Source organism: Microcaecilia unicolor, chromosome 11 (assembly GCF_901765095.1).
Source record: "Microcaecilia unicolor chromosome 11, aMicUni1.1, whole genome shotgun sequence".
In the NCBI taxonomy this organism is placed as follows: Eukaryota; Metazoa; Chordata; class Amphibia; order Gymnophiona; family Siphonopidae; genus Microcaecilia; species Microcaecilia unicolor.
In genome coordinates, this window is record NC_044041.1 from 203,402,025 (window position 1) to 203,426,505 (window position 24,481).

General features: G+C 41.1%; 1 protein-coding gene across 2 annotated transcripts in view; it reads right to left on the minus strand.

Moving 5' to 3' along the window:
- Positions 1 to 24,481, minus strand: part of LOC115480035 (zinc finger MYM-type protein 4-like) — a 129,493-nt gene that overhangs the window by 78,639 nt on the left and 26,373 nt on the right. For both annotated transcript variants that reach the window (XM_030218428.1, XM_030218427.1), the window contains exons 4-12: positions 21,381 to 21,442; positions 12,163 to 12,333; positions 11,978 to 12,056; positions 8,544 to 8,805; positions 7,811 to 7,985; positions 5,666 to 5,878; positions 5,139 to 5,289; positions 1,120 to 1,235; positions 362 to 640 (exon numbers count right to left, since the gene is read on the minus strand). In XM_030218428.1, coding sequence (XP_030074288.1) covers positions 362 to 640; positions 1,120 to 1,235; positions 5,139 to 5,289; positions 5,666 to 5,878; positions 7,811 to 7,985; positions 8,544 to 8,805; positions 11,978 to 12,056; positions 12,163 to 12,333; positions 21,381 to 21,442 — 1,508 coding nt within the window. The remainder of the gene's footprint in view (positions 1 to 361; positions 641 to 1,119; positions 1,236 to 5,138; positions 5,290 to 5,665; positions 5,879 to 7,810; positions 7,986 to 8,543; positions 8,806 to 11,977; positions 12,057 to 12,162; positions 12,334 to 21,380; positions 21,443 to 24,481) is intronic.

Sequence of the window (24,481 nt, forward strand, 5' to 3'; positions counted from 1 at the left end):
GGCAAGATGAGCCAAATACTGAATGAGACTTCCACACAAATAAAGAACTGCCGCATACAACCCAAACACCTATCGCCCTCACTAGCTGGAGAAGAGCCTAACTGGAACAGCTGAAGGAAGTTCATCCAGACAAACCAGATACAGGAGAGAAGCAGAGCTGCATTCCAGGCCATGAAGTGTATAAAAGAACACGGACAACACAAAAATGACATTCTGCCAAAACTAACTTCCTGAACCAAGAATAAAGAGGGATATCTTAAGAAAGTTCTTAAAAACATGGCAGATACATTTACTAATACTGAAATAATGTCATCATAAGTCTAGATAAATAGAAGACGGCATACGTGAAACCCCATATTACCTTGTAGTCAAGAAGTTCCGGCTTGGTTGCAAACAGACGGTTACAATGCTGGCACTTCAGTTTCACAACAGTACGGGCAAAAGTAACTTGTTGAGATTGTGCAGCTAGTCTCTGTAATCCAGCAGCTGCAGAGCTGCTCACAGACGTGGTGGTTGCCACTGAAGATGTACTGCTACTTCCAGACGTTACTTGTGATGCAGCAGGAATGCTTACAATCACCTGGCCCTGTGAAAGGGGCACTACTGAAGAATTTAATGCGGTTGGCTTGCTGAACAAGTTCTGTGGATAAAGAGTGTGGAGAAAAGGAACAACTTTTCAGTAAAGGGAATGGTCGTAAGTATTTGCTCTAATCTAGAGAGAGTTGCATGGGGACAGAAATTTCACTTGTCTCTGCTGGAATCTAACCCACCCCGCCCGTCCTCTGTGCTAAAATAACCCAGCTTGTGGCAATATAACTCAGCTTAACAGTAGACCAGGTTAACTTCCCCTCTCAGTGCATATGGGGATTTCAACGCTATCAACCATATCCATTACATTTTTTAGTGCTATTATAATTGCCATGGTACAAGGAAAGGATAGGTAGGCTGGCCTGGCACTACACGTCCACAGAAACCCCTCAGGACCTGTATCCATCCCCACGGGAGACCTGTTGGAGGGGATCCCCAAGGGATTCCTGAAAACCCCGTTCCCGTGCAGCTCTCTAATCTAAATCTCTCCCAACCCTACAACATGTCTGAGTAATAGCTTTCACTACCTACCTGGAAAGAGACAACACAGCTATAGCTGCAAAAGTTGCGGATGCTCCCATCGGACATAGCTAAATGGTACTGAGGAACTGCTGAAGTCTTACAGCTATTGCACTGCACTTGCATACCTTGGGAGAAGAAAGCAGAAGCTAGTACACAAGTTATTACAATAAGAAATCATAGTGAGGGGTGAAACAGCAACATAGAGAGAAAACCAAGCCCACACTAAAATAGTCTTTACAAACATCTGACAACTGAACATGTTACTACATTTAGAGATTTAGGAAGTTTTCAAAATGTTTCCTTGAAATTCCCATATACCACTGATTAGCCAAGTTTTGAGGAGTCTGAACTCCATCATGAGATAGCTTAGCTGTTTTGTGGCCAGGGAATCCACTGGGATGAATGAGACAAGCTAGGGGTGGAGGGAAAGATATATAATTTAAAAAAAGGAGGGGTGAGGTAGCTGAAAATGAAGGTCTATGATACCAGATCCAAGCCCTAGTTTCAAATGAACTGAAAGGAGAATGATATTTGCTGTGACAAAAACACCAGACAGATGCTAGAACCTATTTCAAAGAGAGTGATATCTAATTTGTTTGCACTATGAAAGAACTTGACACCACCTATTCTAACAATCACAAAAAAATAGAAGGTAATCAAATATATAATGTACTCATACAACCAAGCAACTACATGTAGTTAAAGTATGACAACCACAGCAGAAACACTCAACATTTCGGCTCCAGATTCTAATCCCAAAAAACATTGGACTCTTCACAAAAAAAAAAAAAAAAAAAGGGAAATATCTTACTTACCCCCTTACCTAAAGACGCAAAGAAAAGCACGAGTGACGTAACCAACTACCACCCAGTAGCATCTATCCCGCTGATAACCAAATTAATGGAAGGCAACTCACCAACTACTTAAATAAATTTTCAAATTTTGCACGAGTCGCAATCAGGATTCCGGTCCAACCACAGTACCAAAACAGTACTAGTCACTCTCCTGACTAAATTTAAACAAGCAATCGCAACTGGCAACATACTTCTCTTACAATTTGACATGTCAAGTGCTTTCGACATGGTCAACCATGGAATACTACTACACATCCTAGAATACTTCGGAATTGGAGGTAATGTCCTTAACTGGTTCAAAGGCTTCCTGACTACAAGATCATACCAAGTAACAGTTAACTCAACCACATCAACCCCATGGATACCTGAATGTGCAGTCCCTCAAGGATCTCCCCTCTCGTCAACCCTCTTCAACCTAATGATGACTCCATTAGCCAAGCTACTATCCAATCAGAACCTTAATCCATACGTATATGCAGGTGACGTCACACTCTACATCCCATTCAAACATGATATAAAGAAAAATCACCAACGATATCAACCAAAGCTTCCTAATCATGAACTCTTGGGCAGATGCATTTCAGCTGAAACTTAATGCAGAAAAAACACAATGCCTTATACTTACTTCACAACATAACACAAATAAATTCACCACCATAACCACACCAAACTTCTCCCTTCCCATTGCTGACACTTTGAAAATCCTTGGAGTTACCATTGACCGCAATCTCACACTGGAAAATCAAGTGAAGAATACAACTAAGAAAATGTTCCGTTCAATGTGGGAACTTAAAAGAGTAAAACCTTTCTTCCCAAGGGCTATTTTGTAACCTGGTGCAGTCATTGGTGCGGAGTCACCTAGACTACTGCAACGCACTCTATGCTGGCTGTAAAGAATATACTCTCAAAAAAACTTCAGACAGCCCAGAACACTGCAGCCAGACTCATATTTGGAAAAACAAAATACGAAAAAACTAAGAGAAAAACTACACTGGCTCCCAATTAAAGAACGAATCACGTTCAAGGTCTGCACTCCAGTTCATAAAATCACGGAGATGCCCCAGCATACATGATAGACCTTGTTGACCTGCCACCCAGGAATGCTAAAAGATCGGCCCGCACATTCCTTAATCTACACTTCCCCAGCTGCAAAGGACTAAAATACAAACTAATACACGCGTCCAGCTTTTCCTAATGAGCACGCAACTCTGGAATGCATTACCACTTAACTTAAAAACAAATTACGAATTAATCAACTTCCGTAAATCTCTGAAGACCTATCTATTCAACAAGGCTTACCACAACTAGCAATAATTTAATAATAACACAATACCACTCCAAATACACTCTTTACATTCTCTCGCTATACCCGTATGCTTAATTCTATATTGTTATCCATGCACTCCATGCAACTCCAATGTATCACTCACTCCAGAATGGCGAGTGCCACTCTGTAAGTTAATTTGATATTGTCATCCATGTATTTCATGGAACACCAATTGTTTCTTTCACTCTGGAATGGCGAATGCCATAACGGAATATTGCAAGCCACATTGAGCCTGCAAATAGGTGGGAAAATGTGGGATACAAATACAACAAATAAAAAATAAAATAATCATGTACTCGAACACAACTTGGAAAGTGATTGCGTATTTTCTATTCTTGTGAGACTTTCAGGCTCATTTTCGAAAGAGGAGGACACCCATCTTTCGACACAAATTGGAAGATGGGCGTCCTTCTCACAGTGTTGCCCAAATCGGTATAATTGAAAGCCGATTTTGGGTGTCCCCAACTGCTTTCCATCGTGGGGACGACCAAAGTTCACGGGGGCGTATCGGAGGCGTAGTGAAGGCGGGACTTGGGTGTGCCTAACACTTGGACGTCCTCGACCCATAATAAAAAAAAAAAAAAAAAGGGGCGTCCCTGACGAGCAATTGGACAACTTTTCCTGGTCCTGTTTTTCTTACGACCAAGGCACAAAAAGCTGCCCAAACTGACCAGATGACCACCGGAGAGAATCAGGGATCACGTCCCCTTACCCCCCCCAGTGGTCACTAACCCCCTCCCACCCTCAAAAAACATCTTTAAAATCCTTTTGTGCCAGCCTCAAATGTCATACTCAGGTCCATCGCAGCAGTATGCAGGAGCAGTTTTAGTGGGTGCAGTGCACTTCAGCCAGGCGGACCCAGGCCCCCCCCCCCCCCTACCTGTTACACTTGTGGTGGTAAATGTGAACCCTCCAAAACCCACTGTACCCACATCTAGGTGCCCCTCTTCACCCGTAAGGGCTATGGTAGTGGTGTACAGTTGTGGGTAGTGGGTTTGGGGTCTCAGCATACAAGGTAAGGGAGCTATGTTCCTGGAAGCAATTTCTGAAGTCCACTGCAGTGCCCCCTGGGGTGCCCGGTTGATGTCCTGGCATGTCAGGGGGACCAGTGCACTACGAATGATGGCTCCTCCCACAACCAAAGGGCTTGCATTTGGTCGTTTCTGAGAAGGGAGTCCTTGGTTTCCATTATCGCTGAAAATCAGAAATGACCAAGTCTAGGGACGACCATCTCTAAGGACGACCTAAATATCAAGATTTGGGCATCCCCGACCGTATTATTGAAACGAAAGATGGACGTCCATCTTGTTTCGATAATACGGGTTTCCCCGCCCCTCCATCGGGACGTTTTGCGAGGATGTCCTCGGCAAAACATGGGCGTCTCTTTCGATTATGCCCCTCTCTTTGTGGTTTATTAAAAGATTTGTAGTCTGCTCTACGAATGATTCTAGGCAGATATTAAAAACAACATTTCTATACAATTTAAATCAACACAGCACAATAAGGCAAAACATAAAATGAAAATTGAAGTCTAAAAAATACAACCTAAAATATCACAATTACCACTAACACTGGTCAATATGTCAAAGTGGAAAATGAAAACAGCCAGAAATGGGAGGGCAGAAAATCTTTTGCCCAGGGGGATTGAGTACAAAGGGAAAAAAATGACAAAACCTGTCTTGGATAAAGTGATATCCTACAGGGAGCCACACATTATATAGCTCACTGAGATACAGTATTATTCTTGAACATGAATAATTTGGCACACTGAATGACTATACTACTATACACAGAAATGTAAGTGCATCTCCAGCATTTTTTGATCATGAATTGAGTAGTGAAGTTACCTGAAGAAGTAACCATCTGAACTCGGTATGCAGACAGACAGTTCACAGAGCAGAACAGCTCCGTTTTCCCCACATTGCTTGTATTCTCAATCATCTCAGCAGAGGACCGCAGTGATTTACACAGTGCACAGGGTGTAATTTTTGCTGATTTCTATTACCAAAAGAACAACATTTGTAGGATGACACAGGACTTAAATGTAAGGAATATATATTATTAGACAAATACAATTCTTAAAGAAAATTCCCCAAGGTTATAAATGCATGTGCAGTAGAATTGCCTTTGAAAATCACAATTTCTTTTTTTTTTTTTATATAAACAGAACTAGTCCTACAAGAGTGGAAGCCACTGATTTTTACATACATTTTCCAGATCAGTAACAAATTACAAAGGCTATTTGTACTTTGATCTATTAATTGAAAAAAAAAAAGAACAAAATTTGACTCCCTTATGACCACTCACCAAAAGAAAAAGCTTTTGTTTGGGGGGGAGCGAGGAATCCCATCCCTCAGAGTCCCTGCGAACATACCTGCTTGTATGCAGTCACACACGTTGAACTGCAGAACTTCTTGACCTGCCCCTCGATCTGAAGCATGTGGCACTGCCCAGAGCCACTGTAACAGTAACCTCCGCAGTTTTCACAGCAATTCATGGTCAAGTTGTTTGCAGATCGAAACTTGGAGAAACAGGCATCACTACAAAGCTTGTGCACCACGTTCTGGTAGTTTACTTCATGTCGGATCTAAAGTAGAGGGGGGAAAACCAGCAGTTAGGGAAGTGTCCGTCAATTAAGCTCATAGAAGGCTGTCTAACAAGTGATGAAGCACATAAGAGCGTGGCAATGCTGTATCAGTAGATACAGGAAGTCACTTTCATTAAAACATTTACACTGACAAGAACATCTTTACCTCTCAGACAGATAACCCTAGATAACAGTTTATATACAAAAGAAGTACTTTTTAGAGAACACACTTCTATCCAATGACTGTTGATAAAAACAAAAAAAAGTTGTCATCTTATAATTTTATTTCCTTTTAGTCATACCAGACCATTGGGATACTTATGTCCATTGACTAGCAAATAGAGACCAAGAAAGTAGCTCCTAGTGAGTTGCCCCTTAAGGGTATCCTACAGCCATGAATGCTCAGTATGTCAAATAACCAAGCAATGGTGCTCATGACTACTCGCCCACCATACATGGATGGTTGAGCAGAAGCAACAACTACAAGTATAACTGTAGCAACTCTGCAGTTAGATGCTCCACTGACAGTGACTTCACTGAGTCAGGAGACAGAGGAAGAAGCAAGTTATACGAAACATGTTGAAAAGTCCGGCAAATAAGAAGCAAGAACTCTGAACCACTGTGCAAGGAAATATAAATACTGTGGGTTTCTGGACTGGTAAAGAAATCCTTTGCATCCATACCAGACCAGTCCAGACCACTGGGATGTAGCAAAACAGTGACCAGACAGGGTGGGACTAGATGACAGAGAAAACCACATGATTGCCAGCTGAGGACTTTCATACACAAACAAACAAACAAACAACTCACTGAAGTGACTGTGGACATCAGAAACCCTGACGGAGAAACAAACAACTAAAGGAGACTTCCAGTGCAACAGAAAGTTACAACAGAGCTGAGAAATATGCCGCATGCTAAGTGTAAGGGGATGGTGAGACTGGTTCCCCCGCCCACCTCAACCTCCTCGCCGATTCAGTCATGCATTGAGCGTTTCCTCACGACGACACCCCAAACACCAGGGGAAACGGAACCCGTTGTATCCTGTCTGTCTTTAATAAAACAACCGAATGAGCATTGACACCCTATAGGAAGAGGTAGCTAGGAGTACTACTTGTGATTTTATATAGGGACATTTATTGTCAGAGACTTTTTTTTATAATGTGGCTTAGCAGGAGGTATTATATTTGGACCACTGTGATCCAGAGTGATTATTTTGGTATTTAGTTGTTGACCTATAGGAATAATATCTCGGAGTGTGTATCACTGGGATATTATAAAGGATTCAAAAACATTAGTGGAAAGAGTTAGGTGTCTTGATAGAATAAGTTTATTAAACAGAACAACAAGACTCTTAACATGCCAATAGTGAACTTTGAAACAGGTATTCAATGTTTTGTATGAGAGATGATACGCGTGATGTATGATGGAATAATAAATGAGAGAACTATAGTCTAGTGTAGTTCTGTGATAACAATAATCTTATATGCAACATGTGGGCTGGTAGACAGAGCAATTAACCTGATGGCAGAATTATATAAAAGAACAATTATGAGTAATTACATAGAAATATTATGCTCTCTAGACTTTTCTTCAGTCTTTCAGAAACACTTCAGATGCCAACACCATTGAGGATATCATCCAGTTGCCTGATGTTCTTATCCTGCTTGTCCTAAAAAAATGACTTAACAGGGAAGATCAGGTTAGGGAAGACCTGGGACTAGAACCCATGAGTCCCAAACCCAATCTCCAATCAGCAATTGCCACTATTGCTACTGATCTATGGAAGCCTTCTAGTAAAAGGCTGTGTTCAAAGAGCTTTGCTTCTAGAAAAGATTTATTATCTGAACATAATGTATATTAGAAACAAGCTAAGAAATCCTTTTCCACTGCTAAAAAGGTTTTGGGCCATTGTGAAAGGCAAAGTTAACTTACCACTGCATTCTTCTGGCACATGCTGCACTTTGTGGAAATGCTGTTCGTATGGATAGTAACAACTGGCTTTCTTTTTAACTCATAGGTGGAGAGACATGACTGGCTGCAGAAATCCTTGCTGACGCTTGTATTGTCAAACTGAGCAGTGATGACATCCTTTGGATTTAAAATCTCTCTTTAAAATACAAAAACAACCCCAAAAACATTAAATATAAATTTTTATTCTCTTATCCCAACATGGTTTCCAAAACATGTGCTCTACTTATTAAAACACACAAACTGAAGACATGTTCTCACACTGAATGAGAAAAGTGACATTACACAGATAAATCTGTTTGCACCTACAGTTGTGGATATAACTGAATGCCGCAGAGTACATAAGGTGTACTTGTGGCCCATTCCCATCTATACCTCTACTATTAAAAAAGCTATTTGTAAACACTGATAGGCACCAAATATTCCATCTACTTCTGATCAGAATTTTAAAAAGTTATTAAGAACAGGTCTAGCCTAGCGTGGAACATATTCCAAGCTATTCCCTTTAATTCATTTCAATACAAAATACTGCACCTACAGACTCCTCACTGGAGGAGTGGCCAGGAGGAAAAGCAAAAAAGCAAAAGCAGGAGAGAAAACAGATAACATGATTTTTCCACTTCATAGCTGTGTATAGATTTCTACAAAAGGTTAGCAGAGCCTTAAATGTAACCAAATTGTAAGAACATGGCTATACTTCGAACAGCTGGAACAGGTTTTCTTGGTGAGAGTCAGTGGTCTGGTAGCAGGAACAGTGTATCCAGTAAGGCAGAGTGTGGAGCAGAAGAGCTGTGTGGACCCTTTCCTCTGGTATGCTGTCTGCCCTTTCTGCAGGATTTTCTTACAGCCAGAACAGGAAACACGCACAGCTGTAGTAGGAATGGAGGGACCAGTCGGTAGCGTTTTATTCACGGCAGGTGATGGCAATGGGGGCTGTAAGCTACTTGCTAGTTGAGGAGCTAGGAGACAAGAAGAGGAGAGAGAGCGTGAAGTTACTTACCTGTAACAGGGGTTCTCCATGAACAGCAATCAGCCACACGTGGATGACTTCATCCTTGATGGCGCTGGATCAGATCTGCTCTCCCAAGCCCAGAAGAGTCCAGAAAAAAAAAACCTCTACACTTGCACTCCCTCCTACGCAACCATTGCTCTTCTTCTTCAGATTAGTCTTTCCACTCAGTCGGACGGATGGGGCCTTTCTGCTCTCTATTTAAATAATGTTAAACCTTATTTATTTAAAAGATTTATATCCCATACTGCCACTATTCTAGGTGAGGTATAATTATGTTTATTGATTCCGGAGATGGGAAGGTGGTAGAACGAGAGGACATGAAATGAGATTGAAGGGGGGCAGACTCAAGAAAAATGTCAGGAAGTATTTTTTCACGGAGAGAGTGGTGGATGCTTGGAATGCCCTCCCGCGGGAGGTGGTGGAGATGAAAACGGTAACGGAATTCAAACATGCGTGGGATATACATAAAGGAATCCTGTGCAGAAGAAATAGATCCTCAGAAGCTTAGCCAAAACTGGATTGAGGAGCAGGTGGGGGGAAGAGGGGTTGGTGGTTGGGAGGCGAGGATAGTAGATGGCAGACTTATACGGTCTGTACCACAGCCAATGATGGGAGGCGGGTCTGGTGGTTGGGAGGCAGGGAATACTGCTGGGCAGATTATACGGTCTGAGATGGAGATGGGAGGCGGGACCGGTGGTTGGGAGGCGGGGAATACCGCTGGGCAGACTTATACGGTCTGTGCCCTGAAAAAAAATAAAACAGGTACAAATCAAGGTAAGGTACAAATCAAAGGCAGACTTATACGGTCTATGCCCTGAAAAAGACAGGTACAAATCAAGGGCAGACTTATACAGTCTGTGATGGAGAAGGGAGTTGGGACTGGTGGTTGGGAGGTGGGGAATACTGCTGGGCAGATTTATACGGTCTGTGCCCTGAAAAAGACAGGTACAAATCAAGGTAAGGTATACACATATGAGTTTATCTTGTTGGGCAGACTAGATGGACCGTGCGGGTCTTTTTCTGCCGTCATCTACTATGTTACTATTTGATATACTGCCTTTCTATACGAGCCAACAAGGCTGTCAAGCAATAATAAAATCAGAACTCCATAAAATAATAGGATAGAGAACAAGAAAAAGATAGTGGGGGGGGGGGGGGGGGGGAGGAGAAGGGAAAGGGATTGTAGCACAGCGAGCTGCAGGTCACATGTCAGCCACACTAACTGCCAACAAAAGAATTGGTAAAGAGAAATGTTTTAAGGGCCACCTTAAATTTTGGAAACGATTGCTGAAAGCACAGAGTTAAAGGAAGCAAGTTTCAGAGGGAAGGGGCAGTGTGTGAAGAAGCACTTTGAAGAGTGGACTCAAGGCCACGGCTTGCTGCAGAGGGAACAGGCAAATGGAAATCATGAATAGGGAAGGTTGTGGAGTGTAATAAGTGAAGTCAGATATGAAGGAGCTGAGGACCAAAAACTTGAAACTTAGACACCTACATAGTGAAAGCAGTAACATTAAAAACAAACAAAAAATGAAACTTGTATTACAAAAACTGTTCCCATAATACTTAGCACAGCTGCATCATATAATCTAAGCATCACCAAAAGCTAATATTTTCTCTACTCCTCTACGACCCCACCTGAAATACAGAATGCACATGACTGAGCAAAGAAGTCACAAAAGATCCTCAAGCCTATAAACAACATAGTGGCCGCCTCATGTGTCTAGACTGAGGAGCAGCAGCAATGGTGCAGAGGCAGGAGCACTGAAGCATGCCCAGAGTTTTTCTAGACTCTTCTGAGCTCTTGGAGAGCAGGTCTGACCTGGCATCATCAAAAATATCGTCATCCATGTGTAGCCGATTCCATCCCTAACAGTGATCTCAACAAGGCAAAAGTAAGAAAACTTTATGTTACAGAGATACTATCCATTTCAATGAGTAACTATTTTAAAAATATGTAATGCTTATTCCTCTTCTTGACTACGTGCCTCCATTTTGTTCTTTCATGTGCATTTTCGGTCATTAAAGTTAATTCAGTCAGCCATAAGGCAGCAAAATACAATTATATGAAAACAGCTTTTTCTGACAAAACTAAAGCACAGCAAATCAGGATACTGAATACTCTTGCTTTCTCAGCACAGAACAGCTTTAGAGTAATACACAGGAGAGGAACAAGTCCTCATATTCAGTGTACGCAATAAAACTCAGTCCTATAGTAAGGCTCTAATAAGCAAATAAACCTTTTTGCTGGATCAGTCTTTGAGAGAACAGGAGTCTTTCTAGACAGTGACATGCTAATGGAAAAAAATGAGTTTCAAGAAAAAGGACAAAGTAATAAAAAAACAAAACTCCTGAAGTTTTAGCAGAATTAATTTTTCTCAGGTCAACAGAAATACAAAACATTAATGATAAAGCTGAAATTTGCCTTTTTTTTTTTTTTTTCTTGTTAGCAACCATTGTGGACATTATTCATAAGGGGCTTCTTTTACAAAGCTGCACTACCGATTCTCAGCAGCAGATGAGAGAAAGCCCATTCAATTCCTACGGGCTGCCTCTCATTTGCTGCGCAGGGATCACTAACGCAGCTTTGCACAAGAAGCCCAAGGTGAGCTAGAAACAATCTCATACTGGTGCTAAGATTAGGCTTAAAAAAAGAATCCAATTTTAAATCAACCAGCCACCACAGAGAATATATTTGAAAAAAAAATTGTTTTGCTACGGAAAACATTTTACAATCTTAAATATATTTAAAATATATATTTTTTGCATATTCCAACAAAATAACCTTTCAAAATAACCACATTTTCACAGTGCATCTTCTGAGACAGTCAACATTTGACACAAAATGCAGAAGACTTCTCTGTAAAGGCTCCATCTAGCCATAACATTTCACAACCAATCCCTTGTTCCAAAGTTCCATTAACCAAAATGGGGGGGGGGGGGGAGTCCAAGAGCCCATTCACTTCAGTTCTCAACTATCAGCCTTCTATCCATTTTGCTTAACAGATCCGCCAGATAAACAGTAATTCTCAGTTTCTACATTAGGCAGCACTCATCGATTTTGACAGCTAAGGAGCATAATTGTATTATACAGTAAATGAAAAACCTTTTCTCAAACTCACCCAGAGGACTCCCACTAACTGAAAATACCGCACTAATTTTCAGCTCCCCTTCTTGAGGTTTGGATGGTTGGCCATATTCCTGTAAATATAGTATTTAAAAAGTATAGAAACTTATTTTGCATAGCTCAGTTCTGTCAGTTACATATGTACAGTACAAAAAACTAAAAATACAAAAAAGTTCTCACCTCAGAGTTCTCAGGTTCATCTTTAATCTTATCTAAAAATCCCGGTGGTGGTGCCAAAGCTTTTTCATATTCATCATCCAGAGGTTCCTCCTTTATTCGGACATTTGACATATAGGAATTACCCAGGTTTTCACCAGTGGATGTTTTATTGCTGAAGGAATAGTTAGATTCCTAACAGAGAACAAAATTTTAGATTATATAACATTTTATTTGTATGCGTGAAAGTGTGTATGTATATTATATATATAGGCTGTTCATTTAACACATTTTAATGCCACTAGTGTTTTAAAGTTTTAACATGCGCTAATAATTTTAACACAATTAATCGCGCCATGCTGCTCTCCTCCCTCCCCGGTGCTTCTGCAACTTGTTCTCTCCTACCCACTCCCCGGTGCTTCTGCAACTTGTTCTCTCCTACCCACCGCCGTACAGCTGCAGTCTTTTCTCTCCTGCCACCCTACTCTCTGGCATCTCAACCTGCCTTGTACACACGGCAACATTAAACACATGCTGCTCCACTCCTCCTCTGTTACCGGAGACCTCCCGTCTTCTCTGATGAAACTTCCTGCTACCTGCTGCAGGAGTCAGACGCTAGAGAGGGAGAGCTCCGGTTACAGACAGGAGCAGAGCAGCACATGATTAATGCCGCCAGGTGTACAAGGCAGGTTTGGAGGGCTATGTGCGGCAGGGGTGGGATGAGATGCCAGAGAGAATGGTGGCAGCAGAGAAAAGGCTCTCGGTGCATGGCGGACAGCAGTAAACAAGCTAAAGGAACATCGGGGAGGGAAGGGGACAGAGGTAGGAGAGAAAAATATATGCGGGGGGGGGGGGGGAAAGAGTGTGTCACGTGGTAGTAGGAAAGAACAAAAAAGGCTGTCAGTGTGTATGCGGGGGGGGGGGGGGGGGGGTAGGAGAGAATGTGGGGCAGCTGGAGAGAAAAAAAAAATGCAGGATTTCTCGGGGGGGGGGAATTAGATTGCTGCAGTGGAAAGGACTAAGAGGGGAAGGGAAGAGAAGAGAAAATGGTGCCCATAGAGAGGAAGGGAAAGAGAGAAGAGAGGATATGATGCCCACGGGATAGGAGGAGAGACTGGAGGAGATGACAGACATAAGGAGAGAGAAGATGGTGCCCATGGATGAAGAGGAAGGGACAGAAACAAGAAAGATATAAGGAGGAAGAAAAATGTGAAATATGTGAAAGGGGAAGAAGTAAAGAAGAGAGGAGGAGAGAAAAGAAAGTGACGAGAGAGGAGGTCCTGAAAATATAGAGTTCAGAGCACAGACAGGGAATAAGATGATTTAAAAAACAAAGTCACCGGACAACAAAGTTAAGAGAAATTATTTTATTTTCGGTTTAGTAACTGAAGTACAATATGTTCAGTTTTGAGAATTTACATCTGTAGTCTATATTTTGCACTAAACAGGTGAAAATGTGAGGGGGGGGGGGGAAGAGAAATTTTATGCAATTAAAATTTTTGAGCGGTGAGCAGTGTATATATAAGCTATCAGATCAGACACTACATTTAGGACAAATTTCATATACACCAACATAAATGGATAACGTGAGAGAAGAAAAAAGTGCAGTTGCTTACCCGCAGCAAGCAGTTCTCTGTAGCAGCAGGGTAAAAATCAAACATGCCAGTGGGCGATATTATCTGGTATGGACTAGCATACTGAACACCAAAACAGTGATGTGTCCAAGCATGCACAGACGTTCTGTGCAGCCATTACCTTACTGGGACCTTCAGTACATTTATCTAGTTCAGGAATTAATCCCGTGGAAAGGTAGGAGGATATGCGTTTCCAATTTATCCTGCTGCAGATTTTTTGTAACATGAAGATTTTAGGAATTTGTTGTTCATAGAAGGCATGATTGCCATAAATTTATACAATGAGCTACTATTAGTATTGCTGCATTTTAATTGCATTGTTTTTGTAAGTGGATGGGTGTTTCATTGAATACTTATTCATTCATTCAATACTGCACGATGCCCAATCAGGATTCCGGTCGAACCATAGCACTGAAACAGTATTAGTCACCCTTATGACTAAATTTAAACAAATAATAGCAACTGGTAACAATATACTCCTCCTACAATTTGACATGTCAAGCGCATTTGACATGGTCAACCACGGAATCCTACTACACATACTGGAATACTTTGGCATTGGAGGAAACGTCCTGAACTGGTTCAAGGGGTTCCTAACATTGCGCTCGTATCAAGTCACATCAAATTCAACCACGTCCAAGGCATGGACACCTGAATGTGGAGTTCCACAAGGATCACCTCTCTCACCAGCTATCTTCAACCTTATGATGATCCCTCTAGCAAAACTCCTATCAAACCATAACCTTAACCCATACATATACGCCGATGATGTGACGATATACATCCCTTTCAAACAAGACATCAAAGAAATATTCAACGAAATCAAAGTCTATACATCATGAACACGTGGGCAGATGCATTTCGTCTGAAACTAAATGCAGAAAAAACTAAATGCCTGATACTCACCTCCCAATACAATACAAATGAATTCAACGCGATAAACACACCAAACCAAAACCTTCCAATCTCAGAAACGCTAAAAATTCTTGGAGTCACTATCGACCGCCACCTAACTCTCGAAACTCACGCAAATAACACAACTAAGAAGATGTTCCACTGCATGTTCCACTTCCCAAGATTCGTCTTCCGCAACCTAGTGCAATCCCTCGTCCTAAGCCATCTGGATTACTGTAACTCACTATACACAGGCTGCAAAGAGCAAGTGATGAGGAAACTTCAAACAGCCCAGAACACAGCAGCCAGACTCATCTTCGGAAAAACAAAATATGAAAGGGCAACACCACTACTAAAGAAACTACACTGGCTTCCACTTAAGGAACGCGTCACTTTCAAGGTATGTACACTAGTCCACAAGATCATTCATGGTGAAGCCCCTGCCTATATGTCCGAGTTGATAGACCTTCCAACCAGAAATGCAAAAAGATCATCCAGAACATACCTCAACCTCCACTTCCCTAATTGCAAGGGCGTGAAATACAAGACGCTACACGTGTCAACCTTTTCTCACACGAGCACGCAACTTTGGAATACACTGCCGCGCAACTTAAGAATGACTTACGAACAAGCCTCCTTCCGCAAATTACTGAAGACTCATCTGTTTGAAACAATTTATGGCAAGAGCCAAAACACAGAGTCCACACTCACTGATCATCAATGCTCCATACATCCACTCCTAACCCTCATCCCCCGTAATTCCATATCACTCATACATCTGCTCACAGGAATATGTACACCATATATCTCTGTGTCTTAACACTGCCCTTTAAGCTTCCCATTGTCTCTTTCCAACGTTTCAATGTTGATGTCCCATTGTCATATTCTTAATGATACTTCGATGGTTTCACAAAACTTGTACAATGTAACCTATAACCAAGTTGTAACAAATGTATTTCCATTATTCATATCTTATTGTAAGCCACACTGAGCCCGCAAAGAGGTGGGAAAATGTGGGATACAAATGCAATAAATAAATAAAAAAGTTTAGGATTATTATTGGAACATGTCTGCCAGACGTAATTTTAGTACTTGGAGATAAATTGAAGACAACAGGGTGCATGCAAGAATTGTATTTTTTTAATTGCACTTTATATTGCACTGTTTATATTTATGTATAACTAAATCAATATGGTTCAGGTGTAATACAAACAAAACCTATAGAAAAGCATACTGTATCTGTTATTGAAGATTTTAAATTTGATTTGTTTGTAGACAATTTTTGTTGCCCTTGATACAGGCACAACTTCAGGCTCATTTGAATAAAAGTGATCCTTACCATACTGCGCTGAACTGTGTGTTTTATCTTATTTATTCAAATATTTAGCCCACTCTCCTGCTGATGCTCAGAAAGGGTTACAAAAATATGCATAATATACACAATATAATAAAATACAAACAAGCAAAACTAATACATAAAAAAAAAATACTATGAACACCATAAATCCCAAGCCACCTCATATGAATCAAGGGAATAAAAAGGGTTTAGTATTCTTACAAAATTCCAATAAATCACAATGTTTGCGGGACAAAGGAACACCATTCCATAAAAAAAGCCAAAGAGCAAGCGTATGCACGAATACAGGCACATTCAAGACAAAAAGATCTAGCAGAAGGAAGAGAAAAAGGACTCTCACTTTGAGAGCATAAACTGTCAATTTCCTCAAAGAAACACTTAGGCACCATCCTATGAAAATCTTAAATGCTAAAACCAGCAGCTTAAAAGAACAGCACTTATCAACAGGGAGCCACTGCAAAGAAGACAAAACATACTAGCATTTATCAAAAGTAAAGCAGCAGCTTTTTGAACCCGCTGAAGTCTCGACTTTTAGCTGGTAGGCCCACAAATAATGCATTGCAATAATCAATGGCATAAAACAGTTGAGCATCAGGTGTAGAAAAATAGGAGCGAATCCTATGAAGCTGTGAAATATGTGCTTCAAAAGAAAAGTCCAGTATTCAGTTCAATCCCTGGACTACGTACTTGATCTTTAGCCAGAATAGTAGATCCAGGGCCTTTTTTTGTGGGGGTACTAAGTACCGGCACCTTTCCCATTGTCTACTAAAATTGACCCATGGTCCCCAAGTTTTAATGAATGAGCTCAGGCTCTACACACCAATTCTGCCTTGTCATAGATTCTGTGACTGGTTGCAGGGGGGCCTGGCTATTGTGGGGTGGGTCCCTTAGTGATCACCCCACCCCTTGAAGGGTGGCCTGGCATTTGAGTACTGGCACCTTTTTTGCTAGAAGAAACACACTGAGTAGATCTGTCCCACATCAAAGCAGGACAAATAAAGGGACAATTTTCTCTTGATCCACAAAAAAAAAAAAAAAAAAGTTTGTCTTGGAAGTATTCAATTGAAATTTATTCAAAATCATCCAGCTCTTAATGACAGTCAAACGTGACAATTTCTCTAACTGATCTCTTCAAGCACAGCTTAAAGGAACATATAACTGGACATCAGCAAACGAGGATCCACAAAAGCATAAGCTAAAAGTGCGATAGAAGAGATGAAAAGAGACAGGACAGAGCCCCAAAATCCAAGTAAAGACAGGGTATTTATCTCATAAAATTTGGTATATTTTTGGATTGAAAGGCAGTATATCAAAGTGGTTTATAATAATAAAATGATCACTGAAAAACTAAAAAAGAAAATATCAAAATGGTAACACATAAGGGAATGTAAACAGCACAATAACCATCAAACAATGCAAAGTAATCAAGGACATATTAAGAAATAGGTGGTGATCAACACTGTCGAAAGAAGCTGATAGTTCAAGAAGGATGAGGATTAAGTAAAGAACCTTGGAACTTTGGCAGGTCACTGGAACTTTGGCAAAGGCCATTTCTGTAGCATGTACAGGGTGAAAAGCCTTTTATTTTTTAATTTATAAGGTCTTTTATTAAAAGCAACATTCCTGCACAGAGTGAAGAGCCGGAGGTTGAGTGGTGTTTGTGCTGTGCCCCAAGTTCTGCTGTATTCCATCTGTGCTGCACTTCTTCCTCGCTGGTGTTAACAGTCCAACTTCCCTGCAGGGACATTGCTGGCGCCATCCTTGGTGACATCAATGGATGCATGGAGTGAAGAGCAGGAGGCCAACGTCAAAGGAAGCATGCCGACAAAGAAGCGCTCTAAGGAGGTCCTTAGGGCTCTCCTTTGGGCACTTTGGGGGCCATGACAGTGTGTCTTTGGTGTTCTTGCCAGCACATGTAAGGTATCATAGTAACATAGTAAATGACGGCAGAAAAAGACCTGCATGGTCCATCCAGTCTGCCCTACAAGATAAACTAATATGTGCTACTTTTTATGTATACCTTACCTTGATTTGTACCTGTCCTTTTCAGGGCAAAGACCGTATCAGTAATAATGGGCCAAGGATGGTATGGTATGTCGCCACCCCGGCAAATTGCTGATGTTGGTCAAAAGGGAAGGATCCCATATCTGTGCAGATGGGACATTTGAACGTGTTCTGTGTGTTACAAGACTATGTTAATTTAGGATACTACTGTTCAACATACTTTAGATGTATTTGCTACTACAGAATTGTGGTTAGAGTCATCTGGTATAGAGCTGGTTAAATGTTGCTGTCCAAAGAGGTATGTCTGGTACTGGATTTGTAGAGACCACAAACGAGCGAGAGGGGTATTACTCTATCGTGAGTCTCTATATTTAGAAAGGATTTACCCATATGCAGATATTATAGGGCTGATTGATGTGCTAGTGAAGAAATCACAATGGTCTGTATATGTGATATACTATCCTCCTACTGAGTTGCAGCTTTGAACATTTTAATTACACTACCTGCTGATTTATCAAGTTTTATATTAGGTGATTTTAATTTACCCACGATTCCTGGAGTAGGGTGTTCACATCTATTATTAGATGCTTTTATCTGTTTTGAATTTAACTCAGGTTATGACCCAAGTCACACATGTGGCAGGACCTGTGTTGAACCTTGTTTTTATGTCTAACCAATGGTCCCCCTCGAACCGCAGTACATATGTTGCCGCTAGTGTGGACAGATCATTATCTATTGCTTCAACTGCCATCGATTGAGTTTAAGACAAATATTCAGAGAGCTGTGACTACCAAGTTGGTTAGAGGGAAAATTGACCCTGTGTCAAGAATACTTGGGCTCTGTTACTGGATGATGTGCTCAGACTACCAGTAAATGCTGCTGTGGAACACTGTAAAACTACTCAGACTCAGGCTTTGGATCAAGTTGCCCCTGTGAAAACGATTAAGATCAAAATATGGCCAAGTCTTTACCTTGGTTTATCTCTGGGATGCAACAATTACGGCATGAGTGGAGAAAAAAAGAATAAGGAAGAAGACCATTAGTTCACCTATTTACTTAAATTGCAGGAATACAAAGTAGTTCTAGTTATGGAAAGGGGAAGTTACTATCGGAACTGGATCAGCGAGTCTCTGAATTGTCCTAAGGAACTGTTTTAGATAGTTTGCTCATTGACCCAGACGGTGAAACTGCTGAAGTTGGTACATTTGCTTCCCAAATGATTTTGCAAAATTATTTTTATTCAAAAATTTCCAATATGGCAACTTTGTTCCCCAAATAGTCAGGAGGTGGAGGCCTGTGTGACTACCTGTGAGCGAGAGGGAGGTGAGAGCTAATTTGAACTCTTGCAGTCCTACAGGATCAGTTGTGGTTGTCTGCAGTCCATATCTGTTGAAATGTATGGATAGTCCGGTGATCCCCATTATGGTCAACAAAATTCTGGAACATAGGTATTTTCCTGATGAATTCAAAAGTGGTCATGATTTGACCTAAAGTTAAAAAAAAAAAAAAAAAAAAAAATCTTGCCTTAGGACACAATGGGGCTCACTTCAAAGCACTTATGAATAGGATACTATGGAACTTTGTAAGTCTAAGTGCTTTGAAAATACCCCTCAGTGTGCTTAGCAATTTTCATCCTGTACCATCACTTCCAGTATTGACAAAAGTTGAGAAATTTGTTTTTCAATAGCTTAAAGTGAAATGTTTGGATCCATTCCAGCATGGATTCCGAACGGATAATACTGAAGGACTAATAGCAGCCATAATTGATGAGATATATGAAGGGGTTAGATCAGTGTGTTAGTTATTTGCTAGTCTTTCTTGATATCTCTGCTGCATTTGATACCTTGATCATCAGATTTTGTTGAAGAAATAGAGTGATTGTGGCATTGCACAGTCAGTATTGGACTGGTTTAAATCTTGTCTTGCTAATAGAAAACAAATTTGGGTAGATAACCCTCTTTCTTCATTGCAATCAGTGTCTACTGGACTACTGAAAGGATCAGCCTTGTCAGGAATATTGTTCAATTTATATTTCTCTCCTGTGTGTCAGGTTTTAAGGACATACAGATGATATCCAATCTTTGTGTCAGCAACAATGTCCATCCCAGGGGCAGTTGTTCGGTTACAGAATATCTTTGATGAGGTATTACGATGGACGACAGAAAATAGACCGACTTTACTGGTTTCCTACAGAAATTATGCTGTCGGGTACCTCGACTGCAGCCTCTCAAAAGTAAAAAAAATTAGGCTTGTGCGCCCCTGTGGACCATCCGCTCAAAGGATGAATGCATGTTGGAAGTGCCTTCATTTCGACAGACTCGACTGGAGTATAGAAGAGGATCCAATTCATTGCTGGTCCAACTGAACAGTCCAAAATGTCCCATGTTTACAAACGTTTGTTGTGACAGCACCTACATTCACACATTTCAATTCCAGCACAAACTGGTGGCACTGGGAGGGAGGGGGGCTAGCCGCCTCTTTTTGGTAGATTCATACCATGGCACTACTTTCTTTGGTATGATTCCCTGTCCTTTCAGGACGACTCACCCCAGAAGTAAAGCAGCATCTGCTTCTCTGGGCATTCTCATCTGCCTCCACCATCTTCAACAGTTCTTTTCAGCTGGGGTCTGCAGCAGGTGCAGCAGAGCACTCCAGTTAGTAGTCCCTGCAATGTCATAGCCATGATGACATCCAAGCATAATGGGACTAGCTGGCATCATCATGGTCACACATTTTCTATTCGCATCTGTATCTGATAGAACTGCAGATATTGTGAACAATTGACTGAACTTAAATTTTATGAAAAGGAAAAGAGGGTTTCTTTTTTTTTTGTTTTTTAATTAGGTCTTTATTCCTGAACACACACATATATGTATGTAAGTATTGCCATACTGGGACAGACCGAAGGTCCATCAAGCCCAGCATCCCGTTTCCAACAGCGGCCAATCCATGTTACAAGTACCTGGCAAGATCCCAAAACACTACAATACATTTTATGCTGCTTATCCTAGAGATAAGCAGTGCATTTCTCCCCCAAGTCCATTTTAATAATGGTTTATGGACTTTTCTTTTAGGAAGCTATACAAACCCTTTTTAAACCCCACTAACTGCTTTTACTACATTCTCTGGCAATGAATTCCAGAGTTTAATTACAAGTTGAGTGAAAAAATACTTCTCCGATTCGTTTTAAATTTAGTGCTTTGTAGCTTCATTGTGTGCCCCCTAGTCCTAGTATTTTTGGAAAGAGTAAACAAGCGATTCACATCTACCCATTCCACTCCACTGATTTTATAAACCTCTATCATATCTCCCCTCATCTCATACCTTCTAAATGATGCTGAAAAGTTCCTTACCCTGAAATTTGTTTCTGGGACGCGTGCTGCGAGCGGCGCCCGAGAACCTTCTTCCATTTGACCTGTGAATTGGATTTGATATTGTATTAAATAGGACAATACAAACCACTCAGCTCACAAAAACACTCCAAATGCTTTACCAGAACACTACTTCAATTATCCATTTCTATGCAGTTTCTACACTTTGGACCTTGATGTAGGAGAAAAGCAAACAGATAAATATGTGATTTAAAGTAACCAACAGGAAAATGAACAAAATTGAGGTGTACACCATATAAAAGCATTCAGTGAGAATCAAATGTAAAAAAGGAAAATTATACAACTGAATACTGCTACTGAGCCCACAAGGTACTGCATTCTAAGATTCACAATGTACCATTTATGGGTTAATTTTTTTTAAAGGGTTCCTAGGTCAAAGTAACAAAAAGGGCACCATTTGTATGACTACTTAGGCACCAAGAAACTACCTGGATAGCACATACATTTACACCTGCTCTGAAGGTATAAATTTGTGGATGCACGTCACTATTTTATACATTGAAGCTTTGTCCATGGCCCTGAAATAGATTTGTAAATATATGTAAATCTTATAGAAGGCTTTACATGCCTATGACTAGAATAATTGAAGAGAAAAAGGGGCTCATTTTCAAAGCACTCTTACAGTTACATAAGTGCTTTGAAAATGAGCCCCAAAGTTAAGATGAAAAGCTTCCACCAACATGTGTACTATGATCGCACAAGAAAGCAATCTGATGGAAAGAAAGTACAGCAAATGCAAAATGCACCCTGGTAGAGGATATGAGAGACCCACAAAACCTAAAATCCTAAATACATCTAAACTAATGCTAAAAGAACAAACATAGTAACATAGTAACATAGTAGATGACGGCAGAAAAAGACCTGCACGGTCCATCTAGTCTGCCCACGATAAACTCATATGTGTATACCTTACCTTGATTTGTACCTGTCTTTTTCAGGGCACAGACCGTATAAGTCTGTGCAGCAGTATTTCCCGCCTCCCAACCACCAGTCCCGCCTCCCATCACCGGCTCCGGCACAGACCCCGTATAAGTCTGCCCTCCCCCATCCTAGCCTCTCAACCTCCAACCCCTCTTCCCCCCGCCACCCAATTTCAGCTAAGCTTCTGTGGATCCATTCCTTCTGCACAGGATTCCTTTATGCCTGTCCCACGCATGCTTGAATTCCGTTACTGTTTTCCTCTCCACCACCTCCCGCGGGAGGGCATAAACGCCAGAGGATTACAATTGTGGCTAATAGTTTGCTAATTATATAGTGAAGTGAAACGTGAACTTGTTCCAAAAAACAGCACAGGTTGCCCTTTTTTTTAATCAAAAAGATCATCAATGTTCATGGAGTTTGACATTTTTTTCCTGGAAAGTTAACAAGCAAAATACAATGCAAGGTTATTTACCTCTAAAAGATGTTCGCCATGGACAGCGGGATAAATTGGACTCACCTGTGCCAAACCAGAAATGCTCCCCCAGAACTCAGAAAAACCTAGGCGTCTTTCTGAGCAAGTGTGAATGCTCCCGCCTCTCTCTCCTCTTTTTTTTTTTGTTTTAATTGAAATTTTTTGATAGAACAAGCAATCAATACTCTAACAGCTATAGAACAAGCTAAACAGTAGCGCTGCTACCCTATCCCTTTCCTCACTCCCCCCCCCCCAACACAAAACAGTCCAGAGGATGGCCCTCCCAAGTCTCTAAACAGGTCTGCATTTCCATCTATAAAGTTAAACAGGCGGAGCGATGAGCCGCGGGGCATTGAGTTCCACCCCCGACTGAAGTCTCCAGGTGGTATAACCGTCCCATTCCTCAGTGTACTGTGTAGCGGCAAATAGCTTTAACCATAAGGAGATGGAAGGAAGGATTGCATGGTTGATTTATCCTGCTCAACATAGAGAACTCCTGTTAAAGATAGTACTCTTGGGTCTCTGCCAGTACTTGTGACCTGATTGGCCACTGCTGGAAGCAGGATACTGGGCTAAATGGACTATTGGTCTTAACCAGTATGGCTATTTTTAATGTTCTTAGCCTTGATAGAATCAATCACACTTCTTGTCTCAATAGGTGCAATTTGCACATCTGAGGGGTTCCTGAGAAAGAAGGGGATATAATTACTGAGATAGTCCAGGAGATTTGCAAAGTAGTACTGGCAACAGAGAAGGCGGCCAAAATTGGACAGACTGGTAAAAGTGTAAACTAGACAGCTGTTATGTTTTGATATTTATATTTTACAAGGATAAGGCAACAGCATCAGGGTGTGGTAATGTGTATTTTTACTGCCTTATTTTTCAAATATATTCCTGCACATTTACTGAAAATGTGACTCAAGTGTGCGATTATACTATATCGCTAAATAGATTTAAAGTTAATAGGTATTACTGATCCCTCATTTCAATCTCTTTGTTACATGAAACACAAAGGTTTCCCTGATTTTGTTTACCTGGTTCCACTAGGAATCATTTTGAGAGAGCTGACATCCAAATTACTGACCCTTATAAGGCCTCCTTAATGTAAACCTATGCTATTTCTCTGCCCTGCAATGGCAGTTGTCCATTCTGGCTGATGTGGGAAAATTGGGGAGGGGGGGGGGGGAGGACATGTTTGCTTGGTTTCCTTGCAATAAACTTACTGCTTTTTGCCTCTGAAATATCAGGGATCCTGAAGAAGCTATGTAGAAGTCCAATATCAATTATGAGACATCTGTAACCTAGGAAGCAACTTATTTTTGAGTACATAAGGCTATAAGAGTACCCATCCTGGGTCAGACCAATGGTCCATCTAGCCCAGTATCCTGTTTTCCAAACAGTGGCCAAGCCAGGTCACAAGTACCTGGCAGAAACCCAAATTGTGACAACACTCCATACTACAAATCCCAGGGCAAGCAGCTGCTTCCCATATCTGTCTCAATAGCAGACTATGGACTTTTCCACCAGGAAGTGGACTTACTTCCTTCTGCTACTGCAGGGCAGGACTGACAATTGCATCATCATGATCAATCACAAGAAGGCAACTAACTTTCTAAGGATTAATCCTGAATAACCTAGGAAAACACTTTCCAGAGCTGGGCCCCAAGTT